The following is a 22,695-nucleotide window of genomic DNA, read 5'->3' on the forward strand; positions in this document are numbered from 1 at the left end:
GCAGAAACAATATAAAAGCAGAGACAAGAACCTCCATTTTGAAACAAAAATAAAACTATGGCTGACTGTCCAGTCACCTTGCTACACAGTCAGTGTGTGTGCACCATAGAAGCCTCCAGCAGTGGGTGGGGGTGTCTGCTCACTCAGGCCCCTCCTCTAGTCACCACCATAGAGGTGTGCAGATAGATATTGAGAAGTTAATAGGAGAAAGATTGTTTACTATTTTTGTCTCTGAAGGTCAGTTAAGTATCTATGTATGCAAAGCATAATTCTTGAAATAGTTGCATTTTTATGTTGTGGTTTTACAGATTGTTTATATGGCTTGTCTGTCAGGCCAAGCCTGCTTTTTTTCTTGTTGGATAGGCAGGGGTTAATGATCCTGCACAAGTTAATTTTAGGGCTGGGACCCATAGGCAGAAGTCAAAAGAAGCAGCCAAAGAATTTGCCCTTGGACTTATGGGGCTCTTTCTCTCTGTGCCGTGGGAAAGGTGTGTTCTCAAGCTGGAGTTTTTTTGGTGGTGTGCACCCACCCACCTGAATGTGTCTGGATTGGGCAACGAAGAAACAACAGGGAAGAGAAGGGGAAAAAAAAAAACCCCAAAAAACACGTAGACTCCTTCCACACGTCCCTTTGCAAATGTCACTGTGCTGCTTTTAGCGAAGGTTCCCTGTGCTGGTCTGACTATAGCCCTGCCCTCTCACTTCTGTCTGGGTGGGATGACTACAAAGGGAGTCCTGTGTACTGACCGGTTTCTAAATCGCAATGTTTTCCTCTATACTGTGACTTTTCCACTGGCGGTTGCGGGAAACTGACATCCTGACCCTTATGCTAGATCCAGAGCTCTGATGCAGTTATGTGAGAGCCAAGTCTCTGGGTTTTCAGCCCCTCCCCCATGGAGCCTGTCCTACCTGACTCGGCTCTACCACCACCAAACCAGAAGTCTATTGTAACTTTTGAGAGGCTCTTTACCTAAAAAGTTTCAGAAAACATATTTCCACATGAGAGGATATAGAAATGTACATTATTTGTTAACATCATGGTTAATTTTCAATTGATTGCCAGTGACAAATTCTATGGGGATGTGGATTGTCTGTATAAAATGCTATACCTGTACAGACTAGTTTACATGGGAAATACAAATATATTAAAATAAAGATAAAAAAATAATTTAGTAGTGATGATTAAAATTCATAATCTTTTTAGAATTTAAAATGCCCAATACATAACAATTCCTAATATCTAAACTTTTTTCTTGTGGAAATAACATGTCAGGTAGCTCCATATGATAAGCACTAGACTGCAAACCATAAGGTCCATGGTTCAAACCTACCGCCTCTCCTTGGAAGAAAAATGAGGAGTTATGCTCCTGTGAATATTTAAAGCCTTGGAAACCCTATATGTTGTTGTTGTTAAGTGCCACTGAGTCAGTTCTAACCCAAAGCAACCCTGTATAGGGTTTTCAAGGAGTGGATTGTGAACCTAAACCACCGATCTTGCAGTTCAAATGGCTTTGCAGTCTGGTGCACATACAGGGTTGCAATGAGCCAGAACCAACTTGAAGGTACTTATAAACAACAAAAACGGCTATATTTCTAATTTAATTTTTAAGGTGTTATAGAATATTATCTAATTCATGATAATGATAACCACTGTTTCTGTTGATAAGTGTTGTCAAGTCAGTTCTGATTCATAGTGACCTTGTATAGGGTTTCCAAGGAGTGACTGGTGAGCTTGAACTTCTGACCTTGTGATCAGTGCTTATGTAAAATCAATAAAATTTTAATTTTACAACTTTACAGCTAATCATTAATATTTATATTTTGTTAAAAATAAAAATAACAAGAGGAAAGGGAAACATGATGAAGACGAGGAAGAGAAAAAGGGTAATGTGGAAGGGATTTTATATGGTTATTATTGTTTAAATATGTATTTATTTTTACTTTATCAGTTAACTGGTGTCTTATGCCTTCATTCCTACACTTAATGTTGTCTAATTGATTCAACAACAACTGAATCAATGTCACATGAAAATGAACAATTAACAGGCTGCTAGAATATTGTTAGGTGCCATCAAGTTGGTTCCGACTCACAGTGACCCTATGCACAACAGAATTAAACACTGCCTGATCCTGCATGATCCTCACAATTGTTATAACATTTCAGTCCATAGCTGTTGCCACTGTGCAACCCATCTTCTTGAGGTCTTCTTTCTTTGAGTGTCCACTTTACAAAACATGATATCCTTTTCCAGGAGCTGGTCCCGCCTGTTAACATGTCTGAGGTATGAGAGACAAAGTTTTGCTATCCTCTCTTCTAAGGAGTATTCTGGCTGCACTTCCAAAACATATTTGTTTGCTCTTCTTTCAATACATGGCATTTTCAATATTTTTTACCAACTACATAATTCAAATGCATTGACTCTTCTACAGTCTTCCTTATACACTGTCCAACTTTCACATGCATATAAGGCTATTGAAAACACTACGGCTTGGGTCAAGAGCACCTTAATCTTCACACTGACATCTTTGCTCTTGAAAACTTAAAAGTGGTCTTGTGCAACAGATTTGATTAATGCAGTACGTCATTTGATTTCTTGACTGCTGTTTTCATGAGTGTTAATCCAGCAAATACAGTCTTTGGCAACTTCAATCTTTTTTCCATTTATCATGATACTATTTATTGGTCTCATTTTCAGTGTGTTTGCTTTCATTACATTGAGGTGCAATCCATAAGGAAGGCTGTAGTCTTTGATTTTCATAAAAAATTCATGGATTAAACTAAATTTTTGCTAAAATTAAAAATTAGTTTAACAAGAATAATAACCAAAAGCAGCAGAGGCAAGTTAACACACCTCACAAAATTAGCATATAAAACTTTGTCTTCATATAACAAGTAGTTATATGAAAAGAGTAAATTTCAGTAAATCATTGGTATGCAGGAAACTAACTATCCAGATATTCGACATGACACAGAGAAAAAAGGTATATGTTTAACTTAATATTTGAAGCTTTCTATGCTGCGTACGGGTTACACATTGGGCTGCTAATCTCATGGTCAGCAGTTCGAAACTACCAGCTTTTCCGCAAGAGAAAGATGAGGCTTTCTGCTCCCGTAAAGATTTACAGCCTCAGCAATCCTGACAAGGTCACTATGAGTCAGAACCGACTCCACAGCACATAACAATAACAATGGAGTAGTAGATACAGCTGTCTATAGTAGTGGTTCTTTTAATATATGATTTGAGGAGAAGTTAAATAACTATTTTAATTAAAAATTAATGAAATGTTGAATCATCCATGCTGATGAGAAAGAGCAATCCCATCCATGAATTCTACAAATATATTTGGGGTTTCTTATTTCTGAGAGGCTCATCAAACTAGAGATAAAAACTCTTAGCTTACATGATTTATGTTTCATTTTCCCTTTCCTCTCTTACAACCCAAGTTCTGCAGATATTGTGAACAACTAAAATCTAAAGAAAGAGAAAAGGAAGAAGAACGCAGTATTTAGGGATCTCTCATAGTGTGTCTTAAGTAAATTTATAATAGCTCATTTTAAACTTCCTAGCATTTTCATAATGTAGGTACAAAATAATTAGTTATCAAAACAAATGTTTTGTTGAATAGGAACAAAAACATTTATTTTTTTCAGATGGAAATTAATCCCTTTCATTTGAATGGACATATTGCTTTCCATTTTTCCATGTTAGATGAAGGAAAGGTCCATTATTAGGGGAAAAGGAAGAGGCATCTGAGGCCTGCAGCATACAACTGAGACAGTCAGATGCCATCAGTCTATAAGTCATACATACTGGAAAGAACTGAAGTGGTAACCTGTATCAAGTTCTTGCAAGACTCAAAAATAAAAAGTTTCTCTTTGCAGAAAGCTTCCTTATCTGTAGGAAAAAGAAGTAAATGGTCCATGCACCAAAAGAAAAACATATATAATACAGTAAGTATCTTCATACTAAATGCTTATGATGTAAATTAAACAAATACATGCATTCTGTGTGTGCAAATACAGTCACATGCATATCAGCCTACACATACACACACACACATGTTTGAATACTTAATTACCTAATGGCAATTGTTTTGTTGCTAGTGCTTTCAAATCAGTTCCAACTCATAGCAACCATGTTTAGTATTCCAAGGAGTGCCTGGTAGGATTGAATCATCAACCAGTCCAGTGCTTATCCAATAGTTCCATACCAGAACTCCACCTAGTAAATAATACATTCAGAAATGGACTGATTAACTTGGTTGCTGTTGCTAAGTGCCACTGAATTGATTGTGATCCAGAAACCCTGTATAGGGTTTCTGAGGTGGGTTTGAACTGCCAAACTTGTGGTTCACAGTACAGTGCTTATCCTACAGTGCTACACCAGGAGTTCACAAAAAGTTAACAATGGAAACTTGGAAGCAACAACAACAAAAAAATTATTTAGGAAAGTTTTAAATGTTAAAAAGAGTGATAAACCACACTAATAGTTAAAACTGTTATGAACACTTCATGAAAGCAATGATGTACAAGAGGAACACTTTTTACAAAGTATCAGTATACAGTAAGAGTAGAATTCAAATGACTTGATTATCTCACAAATCATTTTAACTGTCTCCTACACTTATAATATACAAAAAAGATTGAAGTCAGAAAACACGGCTTTTATTCCATTTCTGCTGTTATAAAGTAACTGGGCCTATCAGTATAGTTAAACTACATTCCCACTGAACGTTTCTCTAGGATGACTATTATTAGATAAGCTTTTCACTATTGCAAAAGCCATATTTGAGATTTTTCACAGATACAGGACTGGCTAAAGAAGTAGAATGTTTATAATCTGCTCTCATTGATTAAAAAGATTTGTTAAATTTTCCTAAATAAATAACTTTCCAACTAAAAGTCTTAAAGTATGGCCTTTCTCAAATATTGCTCATTTATATGCATAAAATCCTACTAACTTTTCCTTTAATGGCAACCTTTTTAATGTTCTGAGAAGAATACAGCTAACTTTACCTCATCACTTAAAATAAATAAGCTGTATTTTGTATACATGTATAGATTTTAATATAAAGATTCAGATACAGCATCAGATAAAAGTAAATTTAACTAGTAAAGAATGCCAGCTTGAGATATATATTCTTTTGAGAATTATCTATTTATGATCAAATTTGACTGAAAGATTGAAGGGAAACCTTAGAGGGCAGTGAGTTTACATTAATGGGGAAGGAACACCCCAGGAAAATGAAGGTGAGAATGATTTAACAACTTGAGAATGTATCCAACGTCACTGACTTGTACAAAATGTAGAAGTTGTTGAATTGGTTATATTCGGTTATGTATATTATCAACAGCAACAATAATAAATCAATTATAGAATAGAAGTAAGCTTGATTTTACCATCATATAAAGTAAGTCAATATTGCTTTTCAGTCCAAGAAAATAATTGATATATTTTTGGATTATATGTCCTCTAGAAAATGTCTATATAAACATTGTTGTTAAGTACCATCAAGTCAGTTTTATACCATAGTGACCCTGTATAGGGTTTCCAAGGAGTGGTTGGTGAATTTGAACCACCGACCTTGCGGTTCAAGTCAACCTTGTGGTCCAGTGGTTATCATACAGTGCCACACCAGGACTAGTAATGTAGTGGTTATGAATTAGACTGCTAACCTCAAGATCAGCAGTTCGAAACTACCAGCTGTTCCGCAGGAGAAAGATGAGGCTTTCTGCTCCCGTAAAGATTCACAGCCTCGGAAACCCTGCAAAGGGTTGCTATGAGTCAGAACCGACTCTACTGCACATAACAACAACAACAACAACAATTTACAAATTACTTTAAAACTTCTATTTTTAATGTCCAAATCACTTTAATTTGATATTCTTAATTCTTCTATTTGCTTTAACATAAGTTCATTATATTACTTTTTAAATGTACCTTGGAATCAGCACAGTATGTCACACTTTGATTTTTATACAGAAACTTGTAGCAATTTTTTTGCTGCATAATACAATAAATTCCAATTTTTTAAACTATAACCTATTTTATAAGTTATTCGTATGATTTTAATCAAAGTTGATATTTAATAGTTTCTTAATTTTATGAACTTGGAAGCTATAGGAACTACTGATGTGTTCTTTTGCTTATAAACTCTTAGTCATCCTTCCAATATTACTTCTTGACTTAGTCAATAAAGTATTTAAAATTTGAACTCTGCAACAAAAAGAAGCAAAATCTCTATTTAATTATATATGTATATACATATGTATGTATATAGGCACTCTGGTAGCGTAGTGGTTAGGAATTGGGCTGCGAACTGCAAGGTCAGCAGTTTGAAACTACCAGCTGCTCCGCGGGAGAAGATGAGGCTTTCTGCTCCCGTAAAGATTTACAGCCTCGGAAATGCTGTGCAGGGTCACTATGGGTCGGAATGGACTCAATGGCACTTAACAACAACAACAATGTATATATATATATAACTATGTTGAAAGCAATGTTATAGTATTTCATTTTTTTATGTATGTACACATACAAATTTTAAATGCATTGCCTTGCTTTATTATGTTTTTTTTTTCCTTTGCAGAATGATACTCACTTAACTAAATACAAGGAAGCTAGTAGTTATTCTTTAAGTAGTATTCCTTCCCAAATAATACTTAATACCTTATTATCAGACATCAATTCTTATTATTACTGAATTGCTTAGTAAATGCTCTTAGGAAAAGAATGTGAAAAATAGCTGAACATGTTATATTTCTCTTTATATAAAGTCATAACAATTTCTGAAATTGTTAGAACATTGACTATAACAGACCATTTAACACAGCATACCATATAGTAAGATATTTGTCTATAATAAGATAATTAGTTGAATTCACTTTAACATATCTGCTAACTTTCATTGTGAATCAGATTCTACTACGTATTACACTAGTCACCATAGAAGATTATTTTTTAAAATTAATTATTATAATAGATCAAAGTTCATCATAATTTTTTTTTTAATTCAGAAATATTTTTGGGTAATAAAAAAGATATATGTACTTTTAAAAAAAGTTGTTTTAAAATTGAAATCAGAGGAAAACTCTTCAAGAAAATTTGGAGAAAAATCATAATATAAAATCTATTCTAATACTAACACTTCTAGTATTCTTTACCTGCATGCTTTGTATGTAGTATGTAGTTTAGAAGTAATTCTGTGCCTATATTTCCATGATTATCTCTCATATTAATATTTCACACTACTGAAACATTAAACCATATTTACAGTGCCAAGAATCCACAAAGTGGACAACTTATTCATCATTTTACATTTGTTGCACCTGTTATCATTGTTATTGTTTATTGTGAAAGAATTTCTGTCACTATCACATTACACTGAAAATCTTTTTTGCGTATTCTGAGTTACATATGTATTAAAGAATCACAAGAGTAGGACTTCTGATGCAAATAGAACATTCCAATGACTTTTGACACCTATGTTAAATTTCTTTCTAAAGAATTTTTAATCATAAATCTAATTACATATTTTTTCAAACACTCCCCAATAAAAAAACATTAACATAATGTTTCTTTCAGTTTTACTGTAATGTATAGTATCGCTTTGGTTTACCTACTTACTTTCTAATAAACATAAACTAAATCAAAATAAAACTCACTGCTATCAAGTTGCTTCCAACTCCCAGTGTCCCTATAGAGACTTGCTGAGACTATAAATCTTTAAGACAGCAGAAAGCCTCATCTCTCTACGCCAGAGCAGCTAGTGGATTTAAGTAGCCAAGTTTACAGTTAGCAGCATCTAATTCACAGTGTTACCAGCGCTCCTTTTCTAATAAATATTGTTATCCTAAATAACTTGCCTTTTAATATGACAGTATGCTATTATATTTCAAAATATTTTAGAGCACCAAGATAATATTTAAGGAGCTCTGGTATTTAAGTGAGTTACAAGTTGGACTGCTAACTGCAAGGTCGGCAGTTCAAATTAACCAGGTGCTCCATGGAAGAAAGATGAGACTTTCTGCTCTTGTAAAGATTGACAGCCTCAGAAACCCTATACAGGGTTGCTGTGAGCTAGAAACTGTTCAAGGTCACATAACCACAACCATCTCCAGATAATATTTACAATGTAAACATAAAGTCTAATAAAATTGAAACTTGTTAATTATTACAATCATAATTATCCATTTCATTTTTATTTGTTGTCATCGCTTGATAATATTCATCAGCTATTAATTATAAAAATCATGTGTTTATTTTCCCTTTTCCTGAGGAAAGAAACATCATCTTCACTCATAGCTGTTCCTAGAAAATAAAATCTGAAATAGGTCCAATTACTCATCCAAAACCACAGTATTTTTAATAATGAACTTGATCACTTGCCAAAATAATTTATACTTAGTGATAGCTATGGAGTCCTGGTGTAGCACAGTGGGTTAATGCTCTGGACGGCAAAGTTGGTTTGAAACACAAGATTGGCAGTTCAAGCACACCAGCTGCTCCTTGGATACCCTATCTAAGGTCCTTATGGGTTGGAAATGACTTGACAGCACTTAACAAAAACAACAACAAGTGGTAGCTATTTTGACTGCTAACCACAATGTTGACAATTCAAACCCACCAGTCAGTCTTTGGAAACTTTAAACTGTGTTGCCATGACTACTGGACAGCACTGAATAACAACAACAACTTAACAACAACAATTACATCTTGGATTTTACAAAACAATAATTAAATAAAGAAGTGAAATATATCTGGTTTTCAGATCTTAAAAGATGATGACTGTAGCATATAATTAACTCCATTTCCAAATGGCATGATAAGCTTTTATGATTAAGAAAATGGTCTGTGAAGCAAGACATTGTGTATAAATACTTTGTGAAATTGAACAATATACTTAACTCTTCAGCTTCTTCATCTGCAAAGTGAATGTACTGATTAGAATGTTACAGATGTGCTATTATTATTAAAATAAACAATGCATACCTACATAACAAGTTCTCAGAAATCACAACTATAATATGAAAGATTGGGTTATAACCCACCCCCCTTGAATTTAATTCTTCAGTTTACTTACTTTAACTAACTACACTCCATCAAGTAATCTAAGCTAGATGCTTTTATAATTAAGTCTGGTCATCCAATTTATATATATATATATTAAAAAGCATGGTGAATATAGAAAACAGACAATAGGAGACCATTTCTTAAGATGATCTCTATCAGTGAATATGATTTATATGTAAATTAGCTATTATGGTCTCAAATATTCACCAAAGCACTCAGTTAATTTCACAAAGCACAGCTATATAGAGACAAGAATAAAGATTTATATTCTTATATGCTTGACCCCATCTTCTATATATGCTTTTAATATATGCATTATAAAAATTAAAGAAACATACTTTTTATTGCAACAGTGTAGTTCCAAGGGTACAAAAGAACCTGCATCATTTGAAAAGTTTTTCCTAACCAAAAATACTGGAAAGTGAATTTTGAGTATGTTGTTAGTTTGTGTGGAGCTGATTTCAACTCATGGAAATCTTATATGGACCAGAGTAGAACTGTGCTCCATAGAATTTTCAAGGATAAAATTTTTCAAAAAGACCTCTGGTGGCTCCATGGTTAAGTGCTCAGCTGTTGACCAAAACATCAGCAGTTTGAACTTAATAATTATTGTTTGAAAAAAAATGTGTCAGTCTGCTTCTGTAAATATTTACAGTTTTGAAAATTTTATGGGCAGTTCTATTCTGTTTTTTTAGGGTCACAATGAGTCAGAGCTTGAAACAATGTCAGTATGTTTGTATCTTATTATTATTATTTTTTAATCATTCAAAAGCAGATCACCAGGTCTGTCTTCTGAAATATTTCTGAGACCCTTCAAACTACCAATATTTCAGCTAATATTTAAGCATTTAGCCATTTGTGACACAAAGGGACAACTTTTAGAGTGTTACATAAATTTAAAAGTTTTGGGTACTTTTAAATTTAATCATACTTTGTAAGCAGCATATGTAGTCTTCAAAAAAAATGTTTTTAAGAATTACTAAATAAAATTTGGAGCGCTGATGTGGCACTGTTGCATAAGCACTGACTGCTAACCAAAAAGTTGGCAGTTCAAACTCACCAGCTGATCACTAAAATCGTATACAGGGTCACAATGAGTTGGAACAGACTTGACAGCACTTAACAACAATAATAGCTAAAATTTAGTTTAAATTGTTTAATTCTGAACATTATATTGTTATGATTCAATTTACTCACTTTATAATTTGAATTTTAAATAAATACTTAGGTAATTCTGGTATAGTGCTGTAGGATCTGCACTGGACTGCAAAACACAAAGCCATGGTTCAAACCCAACGGCTGCTGCTTAGAAACCCTATACAGGGTCGTTATGAGTTGGGGTTGACTCCAATGGCACTTAACAACAACAAGATAAGCAGTGCTATCTCCATATCAGCATTGGTTCACCTAAAATGTGTAATATGTATAAACAATGAAATCTAAGAAAAACATTTTTTCATTAAAACTCTTATATGAATACTTAAATCTGAAATGAATACCTAAGAAGAACTTGAAAATGGTAATTAAATTGGCTGAAATATGGGTGAAAGGAGGAGAAGAGAACAAGAGTGCTGAGTTCCATTTATTTTGAATGCACTTTTGTGTGTGACTTGGATTTCGAAGGAACTTGTGAAGCATTAACTTCAATTACACTGAAAACCCCAAACAGAACCCAGACATTGTAAATCTCATTAATTTTAAACATATGGAAGCTAGAATAAATGGGTTTTGAATCAATTCAATCCAAATTACTTAATATTAAAGCATAATTGGAATTTAGTTGCTTTAAATTGCTTGCCATGTTGAAAGATAGAATAGATTACTCCACTCAAGTTATTTCCATTTTACCTACTTTTGAAGCTTCAGACTGATAAATTTATAAAGCAGTTATTCTAACAAGGAAAACTATGATAATTCAGTGCTGCTTCCCTTTGTTTTCTTAAATATTTTTAGAACTTTTTTTTTTTTTATCAAATTTCAACTCTTTGAAAGGGAAATTTTACTTTAGTAGGTTTAACTATTTAAAATTCTAAACACACAAGGATCAACCATTAAATATAGCTGATAATATATTATTTGTAATAATATGAAAATTTCTCTGTTTATGGGAGTTTTACAATAATCATTTCTATAGTGATAAGGTGGCATGATTTGATTTTAATGTCAGCCTAATGATTAGAATGAAAATACATTGATAGTAAGTATGTTGATAAATAATAGTAAGAATGAATGTTATGTTGCTAAAATGAGAACAAACAGCCCTAAAGAAAAGATAAATTATTTTGAAATATCTAGTATGCTTTGGATGTCTGACATCATCTCCTGTTCACTTGTAAAGCGTGGAGTTACAGTACAAAAACATGATTGTAAAGATTTTTGGGTTGTTTGAGTCATCAGGGATTATAACAATTGATTATCTTTCATACAACATCTAGGTGTTTGGGAACTACTTTTCATCAGAGCTCCTATCAGTAACATTCTCACTTTAGGTAATGAAATGGTAAACCTAAGGAAGAATGGCAAGCACTCGATGTTCCTCCAAATTTCATTTACAAAAAACTATAAAGGATAGATAAAATACAATTTGAACCAATCTGCCTTGATGATCTGTAATACACAATGTTGTTGTTAGCTGCTACCAAGTCAGTCCCTGACACATGGGAACCCCATAGAAAACATAATTGGACCTTTGGGAACAACAAGATTTTCATTGTCTAATTTTTAGAAATAGATTGCCAAGCTTTTCTGTTTAGACTGCTTTGATCTAGCAGCTCCACTGAAACATCATCAGCATCATTGCTGTTCATAAGCCTCTACTAACACATGGATGGGGTATAAGTTTGAGATGCACTGGCTTGAAACCAAACCCAGTTCTCCAGAATGGAAAGGGAGAATCTTGCCACTGAACATCCAAGCCCTCAATATACACATAAACATGTGAATATTCATACCTGAGAAGAAATGTGCTTTGAAGCCCTTCTTGGATACAGTGTTATCGGATTTGAATTCAATTCTCATGTTATTGAAGTGGGATGTGATCACTTCAGGCACTTCAGCACCACAGAATTTGCCATGTAATTTAGATTCGGAGGAAAGGCCACTCCAGATCTCTACATAATCATATTTGCAAACCTATAAAAGAAATGGTTATTATAATCATCAGTTTTGAGAATGCTAGATGATCGACATTTATTTTCACCGAAGGAATCATGTTTTTTCCTTCGTCTGTGGTTATCAAACAGGATTTGACAGGTAACAACAACAATAAAATCATTAAGAGGCAGAAACATGAAAAACAAACTAGAGAAAAATTTTTCTCTGACTACCTCTAAGAGTAGGGTCCTTGGTGTGGCACTGTAGGATAAGCACTGGACTGCGAACCACAAGGTTGGTGATTTAAACCCACCAGCCACTCTTCAGAAACTTTATACAGGGTCACTAAGAGTCAGAACAGACTCCATGGCACTCAACAATAACATCTCTAAGAGGTGTGTATGCAAATGCAAACTTTTTTGCATGTATTGATATCATGTATTTTTCTTAAAAAATACAAAGCTATAACAAACAGAGATACGTATTTGTTGAGGTGATGGTGCTGATTGTCACAGGAAAACAACAGTTACTTTCTGTTTTCTTCTTTTTAATTTGTACATTTTTACTGTTGCTGTTGTCAAGTGCCATTGAGTCAATTCCAACTCATAAGACCCTGTAAAGGGTTTCTGTGGAGTGGCTGGTGGGTCTGAGCTGCCAACCTTGCGGTTAGCAGTCCAATGCTTATCTATCCTACAATGTCACACTAGGACTGTGAAAATACTCTTAAGGTACTGTTTTAATTAATGCTTACAATAATTACATAAAATTAGTACATTTAGTCCATGAAACAACTTTAAACAGTGCAACAATTCTCTCCATTGTAGAGAAAAAAACAAAAACTGAATTCCAAAAATGCTTATGTATTTTATCAAAAATTAAATTTTTCATGTATGAAAAGGCAATGATTGGCAACACTGAAGTGTCCCATAGACCAGTGCTTTCTCTCACAGACACTTATTCAACACAGAAAGGCACCATTAGTAACTTTCAAAGTGAAAGGCAGGCATCAGGTAGATTATAAAAAACATCATTCGTCTTTCAAATTTATTAAAAAGACTGATCTTATTTCAATTGGTAGGTAATGTGAAGTTATTCTGTAGGATTGCTGAATGCAAACAAATACATTCTGTATTTAGTGCAATGAGTTGAGTTTATATCAAATTGATATAGACTCATTCTGACTTATATGTAATGTACCAACAGCACCAAAATGAAGAAACTAATCGAATCTCAGTATTCCTAAACAATTTTATGACCACCAGTACTTGTTTCCATATCACATTTTTTAGATTTCCTAAAGAGGACATGTTAAAGAACACATCTTGCATGAATAACTTTATTACTTAAGTATGTAATTAGCAAGTTTAACAAAGCATTTGATTGACCCTTGAGGCTTGATCTGTATTTTACAACATGTCAACTCTAATTAATGGGTTTTTTTTTTGGTGATATTAATTAGGTGATAAATAAGTAAAATATATTAGGGAAAATGAAACAATTTTTCTATTTACTTTGTTATAATTGCAATTTTTATTTAGAAAGGACTTTAACATAACACTGAAGAGTGCCCCAAAGCTAAGTTGTCTTTCATTTTGGTTATCAATAGAATTTAACAGTTTAAACCTTAACTAAGCATTATGTAAGTCAAGTTCTTGCTAAGGAATTTTATTTTAAGCAACTATATAGCAGTGTGAATTGACAATAAACTGCTTTAACTCTTCAGGCTGCCTTCTATACTCCATCTTGAAAGCCAGAGTATAAAGTAACTCACTAAAAATATGTGAACTCTTTGCTATTTCATATTTGCAATGAACTCCTTCAGAAAGAACATATCAGAGTTTGTTCATTTGTTATAGGAGTAGTTTCATCTAATCTCACTGATCTCTTGTTGAAAAACCCATATTTGTGTGCTTAAAATTCATCTTTTTATATTTTCTCAGAGTATGTGTCTTACATTACATACACTAAGAATGAAATCCTCACCACAGATAAGTACTTACTGTCAAGAAATCTGCCTGTTCAAGTCTACTCCCAGTTTAATCCTTAGATGTAAGACTCAAGTCATTATAAATAGATGTAGACTATCCTGCCTTAAGAATGAATGTTCTACACAAAATACTAGATAAATTATCTAAGGTAGTGACGTCAGCTTTTTGTCAATTGTCAGTTCTTAAATCATCTACATTTATTTAGGAGTCCTGATGTGGTGCTACAGGATAAGCACTGAACTGTTTGCTAACAACAAGGTTAGTGGTTCAAACCCATCAGTCACTCCTTGGAAACCTTATACAGGGTCGCTGTGAGTCAGGACTGACTCAATAGCATTCAATGATAACAACAGTGAAGTATTTATTTAAACTGTATTGAATGGTTTGCTCTGTGGAAAATAAATATCTTTCAGAAAACTACATTTTTAACTTTTCCATAAGCTAATTTTGATTCATTTATCTACTTAAGCACACTCTGTTCATGGAAAAAATAAACCTTGCAATCATTTACCTGAGGAAAATGATGCAGTTAACCTAATTTATGCTTTTGATTATTTTGTTTCCACAGTAGAAAGGCTTTTCAGATTTCTCTATTTAGGAAGCACTTGTTTTAAGACACATGACAGAAGAAAATAATATACGATCATAATGAAAAATAGAATTGGTTCAGGTTAAAAAATGAGATTTAGAATGAAACACAAAGGCTATATCAGTGAGTGAGTTTGTTCAGTAAATCATATCCTCAAAATCAAGATTTTAAAAAAGTATTTGGTACAATTTGCTTAGAAATTAGATAGATAGATAGATAGATAGATAGATAGATAGATAGATAGATAGATAGATAGACAGATAGATAGATAGATAGATAGATGTGGTGGGGTATAATTTTTCTAATTCATTCAGATATACAAAAGTTAAAGCTTAGCTACTAACAAATGCAAGCGATATCCATTAAGACCTTCTTGGCATTCGAATAGTCAGGAGCATCCCATCTGTGCTTGTCCAGAATCCAAAATATCAGCACACAAATGATATTATTATTCTGTATTTGTATTTAATTTAATTTGCATCATTTGAAGTTTAAAATAATGTAAAGGATCCTAGTAGAAATAGTGGCTTAAGACCACTTATAGCAACAAGGAATCCTGGTAGTGTAATAGGTTATGAATTGGGCTGCAAACTGTTAGGACAGCTGTTTGAATCTACTAGCATTTCTTTGGGAGAAAGATGAAGATTTCTGCTCTAGTAATGATTTGCAGCCTTGGAAATCCCATACAGGGTCGCTATGAGTCATAACCAACTCGACAAACAGCACACAATCACCACCACCACCAAGACATCAAACTATGAAAATACACTAAATTCTATAACACCAAAACATAGTAACACAACTACAACTGAAAAAAATTGTGAATATGTTACATATTTTATAAAGGGTTTTCTGTGAGGACTACTACTATGAGAATAATTCATTCAGAACATAACTCTCTCTAGATGCAAATCCACCTATTCTCCTTCCTGAACACAAACTTCTAGCCTTCTTAAGAACATCTATCAATGAATGAATCAAAATGTCATTCCTGCCAAAACTAATAACTTCAGGGAAAACTGGGCAAGTATATATCATTCAACACAAAGCTCATATCAAATCATAGACTCGGACAGAAAATTTTCGTTTCCAAAAAGTAAAACTCTTAGGAAGTTTTTCTCAAAAGTAATGTGCAAATTATCTTCTTCATTTTAACCTTTCCTCCTAGTAGAAATAATTACTAAACAGAAAATTGCATTTTATGTGGATAAAAGATTCAAAGCTTTAGCCACATCAAGTTTTCTGTCATAAAACTTACACACAATATCAAGATGATTTAAAAAATCCCACTTAGCTCAAAGATTCTACATTCTATGAGATAAATTTGTCAAATTTCCCACTCTAATTTACTTTAAGGAAACACAAAAACCTAGATGATTTGGCTACCAAAGGCAGAAACAAAATAAGAAATGAAAGTAATTAAAATAGAAGGTAAAAAAGAATGAAAGGTAAATAAATGAGGATGAAGTTATAGTACATAATCTACAAACATTACCAACAATATTTCCCTCGGGACACAGATTTATTTCTGTTCTCTCACTTTTGTGCAAGTTTTCAAAAAATACAGCAAAGCACCAAAGATTACATAATTTTGCGTTAATTGATGGGGTGCTATAGGATCAGCACAGGACTGCTAACCACAAGGTCAGCAGTTCAAACCCACCAGCTGCTCCTCAGAAACCCTACAGGGTAGCTATGAGCTAGAACCTACTCCATGGCACTTAACAACAACAACAAATCATATTTGAGAGTTTTGAATAATTTTAATTTCAAAATAAAAATAGAGGTGGTGGGAGAGAATAGACAGCTAAGAGAGCACTCCTATCTCAGAGGTCTGATGGATAAGCAGAGATAATGGTAAAAGATGTGAAACTAAAAGGGAGGAGAAGTTAATCTTTCATTCCAGGAACACAGGACCATATAGCGTCAATCAAGAGGGAAGATCATGAGCAGATCCTGGGTTCCTAACCAGGGAAGCAACGATAACAGAGATGGAAGCAGAGGTGATGATGTCAAAGAGAGAAAGAGCTGCTGAGGACTCTTTAGTACATCGAAGGGATTGTAATTATTACAATGAAACAAAATATGGCTGGTTGAGTGCAAAACTGATGATCTTCCCTGTAAACACTCAATTTATAATAAAAGCTTAAAAAAAAAAATAGAGGGAAGAACATGAGTGGAGCAATGGAATCCTAACCATGAAAGCAACAACAGCAGAGACAGTGGCAGAAGCAATGGCAAAGAGAGATAGAGCAGCTGAGGACTCTAGGCCCATGGACTGGGAAAGGCTGTGTGCCTGTGCACAAGGAGGCTGGCTTGCAAAGTGTGCCCTTTGGACATTTAAACGAATATGTATTTTCTGTTTTGTATGTGTACATTTAAAAAAAAAAAAAGGGAAGAGAGGTAAATACTGTTGACTGATGGCACATAGAGGGGATTATAATCATTGCAATGAAACAAAATATGATTTATTAAATGTAAAACTGATAATTTGCCTGTAAACTTTCACTCAAGTCACAATAAAAATTTAGAAAAAAAAATCTAGAAAAATAAATTTCTGGAAGAAAGGATAGAAGAGGAATTTGAATAAAGAAAAGAAGAAGAAAAGCTTCAACAAAACAAATCCTTGTAACCTTTTTTCTGGAATTAAACCAATCTTGACCACACAAAGGACATATTCCCAAGTATTCATATTTCTAGAGTTGGCATTCCATTTCAACGAGGTATGTGTGCACTAGCACATAGACATTTTCAAAGAAATGATTTCACTTGTTTAAAAGTAGTCACCTGACAGAAAACTGTAATATTTCATGAAGGATTGTTACATGTAAATGCATTATTCTTGAAGTAAAGCAAATCAATCTTTCTTTTTTATGAACCATAAACAGATTCATAATAATGAACTACTTATATAATGAAAATATACCATTTCCATTAAGTAAAATACACCAGATTTATCTACATGGATATTTTTTGCTATGACTCAACCGGCGCATTTTGGTTTATTTTTCCTATGAAAGCTCATGTGACATGAAGATCACCCTAAATATTTCACACTTCTTTAATAAATCAAGAAATGGTGTATATTAAACACAGTGATAAAAACTCCTTCTGGGATATTTCCCGGCTCCCAGAAACAGTTCAAAATATTACCCAATCTCAACAAAATATCATAAACAGTTACAGATATAAAAAGAAGACAGAAAAAAGAATATAGTACCCTATATTATTACAATACTAAAATGCATTCACTTTTGTTTGTTTTTCGTTTGCCTCTGGAATTACCAAGATGCCACAGGGAAAATTACATTCATTGATCACTTACTTCATTGCCTTCCAATTCAAAAGACTCAAACTTCATGGAAATCCTGTACTGGGTTGGGGCAACGACTTGCCATACACAGTTTTTATTAGGAGGGTACTCCTTAGGCCAGCCTGGGGTGGTTATGGTGCCATTAAGTTTGGTAAGAAGTCCTCCACAAGCCGCTAAAAGAAAAGGAAAGGAAAAAGTGTTCCATTATTAATACAATCACACCTATTTAGTACACTTCCTTTGATTTCCAAACAGCTCAGCATTAAATTAAAACCAGCTTCTGGAATTGCAATGGTAGAAAGAAGATGCAATCTCTGGGTTTTGTTACATAGTTCCTTTTCCTTTAGCTCAACTCTTTTAATCATTTAATTTATAAAGGTTTACTAGTGTGTAGGTTTTCTAACAAGCATATTATGGCTAGACTATACATTTTTAGATTATTTTAAAGTCAGACAAAAAAAAATTGGGCCTCGTTTTATATTTTAATGGCTATATAACAGCTACACTTTAGGATTATTGTACAAATCAATGAAAATATATACAGAAAGTACTGTTGAGGCACTGTAGGATAAGCATTTGACTGCAAGGTCAATTTGAATCACAAGGTCGGTGGTTCAAACTCACCAGCCACTATGGGTCAGAACAGACTCAACACTTAGCACTTAACAACAGTTCAGGTAATAAAGGCTTGATTGTCTTTAAGTAAAGAATTAAGTAAATAACTAATTGATTTTATGTTTACCATATCAGACTGTATTGTTGTTGTTGTTAAATGCCATCTAGTCAGTTCTGACTCATAGTGACTTGTATAGAGTTTCTGAGGAGTGGCTGGTGAGCTTGAATTGCTGACCTTGTCATTCAAACCAACTTTGCATTTGAGTGCATTAACCCACAATGCCACACCAGGACTGAGCTAGCAGGTGATATACACTATGAAAATATAACATATTTGCTATTTCAAAAGTACACTCAAACAACTAGTTTGATTTTTCCTTCCTTTTCAATATAATCTACCTAAAGAGGTACTATTGTGGTTCCATTCTTATATAGTTGTTGTTATTTAGTGTAGGCGAGTCCATTCTTACAGGTGATGTTAATTAATGGTGAAGTTAGCAAATAAGAGAACCCAAAACCAATAAAGCAAAAATAATGTTAAACCATTTTCAATTAAAAATTCCTAGGAAGTAGGATAAGCACTGGACTATTAACTGCATGGCTGTCAGTTTAAACCCACCAGCTACTCTTCAGGAGAAAGTTGAGGCTTTCTGCTCTTTTTACAGCTTTGGAAACATTGTACAGGGTCTCTGTGAGTCAGAACCCAGTCAATAGCAGTGGATTTATGGGAGTCAGTTACCTAAAGTAGCTGGGATTTTTATTTTATTTGTATAATTATATGAATATTATGTGTTCATATACATGATATAATCTATTTATAAACATATAAAAACACTTTTGTACTTAAATTTTGGGGAAAATTAAAATGCAGTAAAAATAATTGTTTCTAGATGTCATATAGACATAATGGCCTGGTGTGATGCTGTGATTTTTGTTTTCTTTACCCTGAGGTACAATCCATACTAAAGACTGCAATTGTCATCAGCAAGTATGCTAAATGCTCTTCACTTTCAGCAATCAATCTTGTCATCTGCATATCACAGCTGGGCTGCCAAGTTGGTTTGAATTGCAAGGTCAGGGTTCAAGCTCACCAGCTGCTCCTTGGAAACCCTATACAGGGTCACTATGGGTCAAAACCAATTCAACAGCACTTAACAACAACAACAATAATATCAATCTAGTAATTGTGTAGCATACAATGTTCTTTACTTTAAAAAATACTTAATTTTTTCATAATTATTTTACTCTAGCATGGGGGAATTGGTAGTTTAATAGGACTTTTGAAACTGAAGCAAAGAAATTCTACTTTTAAGAAGAAACAGGGAATTATTGTTTATAAAAGTATGTCATCAATTGGTGTGTCTAATCAAATACTTTCCCCACTTTTGCTGTCTATTGTGGTCTATTCTATAGACAGCAGAGAACATGCTGCTAATTTTCAAGGAGTTTTCTTTTTAACAAGGGATAAATTAGTATATACAAAATTATAAATAGTTTAAATTGTTACAAGTTCTATAAAGATGAATTTAACAAAAATTTTAGGAGAAGAATAGGGAGGAATAGGCTGGGCACATGAAGATAAGTTATTTTGTTTACTTCATCATTTTAGACATAAGCTGATATTAGGGTAAATGCAGGGAAAATGGGAAAAAAAGCCAACATTAAATTCTGAAGGAAGAGATTATAGGGCATAGTAGCAAAATAGTGTGATAAAGTCTCATAATGTAAACAGGAAATACAGCTAAACATGACAAAACACCTTTGTTTAGTGACTTTATTAATACAATATATAGGTAACAACTGCTTTTTCTCTGACCATGCTAGACACTAGAAATAAAAGATGATTGAAATTCATTTCCATTCACTTAAATAAAGATGAGTCATAAACTGGGATGATATAAAAACAGATGGCGAATGTAAGTAGAGAACTAGATTCCAAAAGAGATAGAAATAGATATAACCCCCCAAATTTAAACCTATTGCTGTACAGAGGATTCCAATTCATAGGGACCCTGTAAGAGACAATATAACTGTTCCATAGGGTTACAAATCAGGCTGTGAACCTCAAAGTCAGTGGTTGGAAACTACCAACTGTTCCATGAGAGAAAGATGAGGCTTTCTGTTCCTGTAAAGGTTTACAGCCTCAGAAACCCTGTACAGGGTCACTGTGAGTCGGAACCACTACCACCACCATATATGTACAGAAGTACATTGCCGCTCTCTCTTGGAGTGGCTGGTGGGTTTGAACTGCCCACCTTTCAGTAGCAGCCCAACACTAAACCCATTTACCACCACATATAAAAAGCAAAGCAAAACAATAAAAGATGGTTTGGACTTACAGAGACCCTTTATAGGGTTTTCAAGATGATAAATCTTTAAAGGAGCAAATAATTTCATATTTCTTCTGCAGAATAACTTGTAAATTTGAACTCCAGACCTTGTGGCTAGCAGTTCAGTGCTTATATTACAACACCATCAGAGATCTTTAGCACCACATATGGTTACTGTGGCTAGGTGCCCTCCTGTCATTTCCAACTCAGAAGGACCCTATGCAGAACAGAATGAAACACTGCCTGGTCCTCTGGCATCCTCACAAATGATTGTTGTTATGTTGGAGCCCATTGTTGCTGCCACTGTGTCAGCCCATCTCATTGGGGTCTTCCTCTTTTTTGCTGCCCCAACACTTAACCAAAGGTGCTCTGGTAGTGTAGTAGTTACGAATCGGGCTGTGAACTGCAAGGTAAGCATTTCGAAACTATCAGCTGCTCTGCGGGAGAAAGATGAGGCTTTCTGCTTCTGTAAAGATTTACAGCCTCAGAAACCCTGTTCAGGGTCACTATGGGTCGGAACCGATTCGACAGCACTTAACAACAACAACAACATTAACCAAGCATCATGTCCTTTTCAGATACTGATCCCCCTTGGGAACATGTATAAAGTACCAAAGACAGAAAAATTTCACCATCCTTGCTTCTAAAGAGCATTCTGGTTATACATCTTCAAAGACAGATTTGTTTGTTTATTATTCTGGCAGTCCATGGTACTTTCAATATTCTTGAGCTACACCATCATTCAAATGTATCGAATCTTCTCTGTATTTCCTTATTCATTGTCCAACTTACATATGTACATGTGGCGAGTGAAAATAACATGCCCCTTAAGCCTCAAATTATCATCCCTGTTCTTTAATACTTTCAAAAGGCCTTTTGTAGCACATTTGCCTAATGCAATACATCGCTTGAATTTTTGCTTCCATAATTATGGATTGTGGATTCAAGCAAAATAGTTTTTGACATTTTCAATCTTTTCTCTGTTTACCATGATGTTATTTATTGGTCCAGTTGTGAAGATTTTTGTTTTCTTTACATTGAGGTGCAATCCATACTAAAGACTGCAATTGCCATCAGCAAGTATTCTAAGGGCTCTTCACTTCCAGCAAGCAATCTTGTGTCCTCTACATTCACAGATTGTTAATGTGTCTTCCTCCAATCCTGAAGCCACATCCTTCTTCATACACTCTAGCTTCTCGGGTTATTAACTCAGCATAGAGATTGAATTGTTGTTGTTGTTAGGTGCCATTGAGTCAGTACGGACTCATAAAGACCTTATGCACAGCAGAATGAAACACTGCCCAATCCTGGGCCTTACAGATTGAATAAGTATGTTGAAATAATACAACCCTGGCACACACCTTTCCTAATTTTAAATAATTTAGTAGCTCTTGTTCTGTTCCAGTGAAAGTATACCAAAAAGTTTTGTAACAAAAAGGGGGGAGTAGTTAATCTTACAATTCAGGACCCTAGGACCATCAAGAGAGAAGAGCACAAGCGGAATGTGGGACCCTATCCAGAGAAGCAGTGACACGAGAGATGGAGGCAGAGATGATGACATGGAGAGAGGGAGCAGCTGAGGACTCTAGACTCATGGCAAGAGAAAGGCTGTGTGCTGATAGCCAGGAGGCAGGCATGCAGAATGTGCCCTTTGGTTGTTTAAATGATTATTCCTGAGTGTTTTTGTACATCCCCT

At 34.1% G+C, this 22,695-nt stretch overlaps 1 protein-coding gene across 1 annotated transcript in view; it reads right to left on the minus strand.

Annotated features, from left to right (window-relative positions):
• The window catches only part of TLL1 (tolloid-like 1), a 390,737-nt gene that overhangs the window by 76,936 nt on the left and 291,106 nt on the right, over nucleotides 1-22,695 (minus strand). The window contains exons 15-16 of the mRNA XM_006864538.1: nucleotides 18,067-18,227; nucleotides 12,023-12,203 (exon numbers count right to left, since the gene is read on the minus strand). Coding sequence (XP_006864600.1) covers nucleotides 12,023-12,203; nucleotides 18,067-18,227 — 342 coding nt within the window. The remainder of the gene's footprint in view (nucleotides 1-12,022; nucleotides 12,204-18,066; nucleotides 18,228-22,695) is intronic.

Source organism: Chrysochloris asiatica, unplaced genomic scaffold (genome assembly GCF_000296735.1).
Source record: "Chrysochloris asiatica unplaced genomic scaffold, ChrAsi1.0 scaffold00066, whole genome shotgun sequence".
In the NCBI taxonomy this organism is placed as follows: domain Eukaryota; kingdom Metazoa; phylum Chordata; class Mammalia; order Afrosoricida; family Chrysochloridae; genus Chrysochloris; species Chrysochloris asiatica.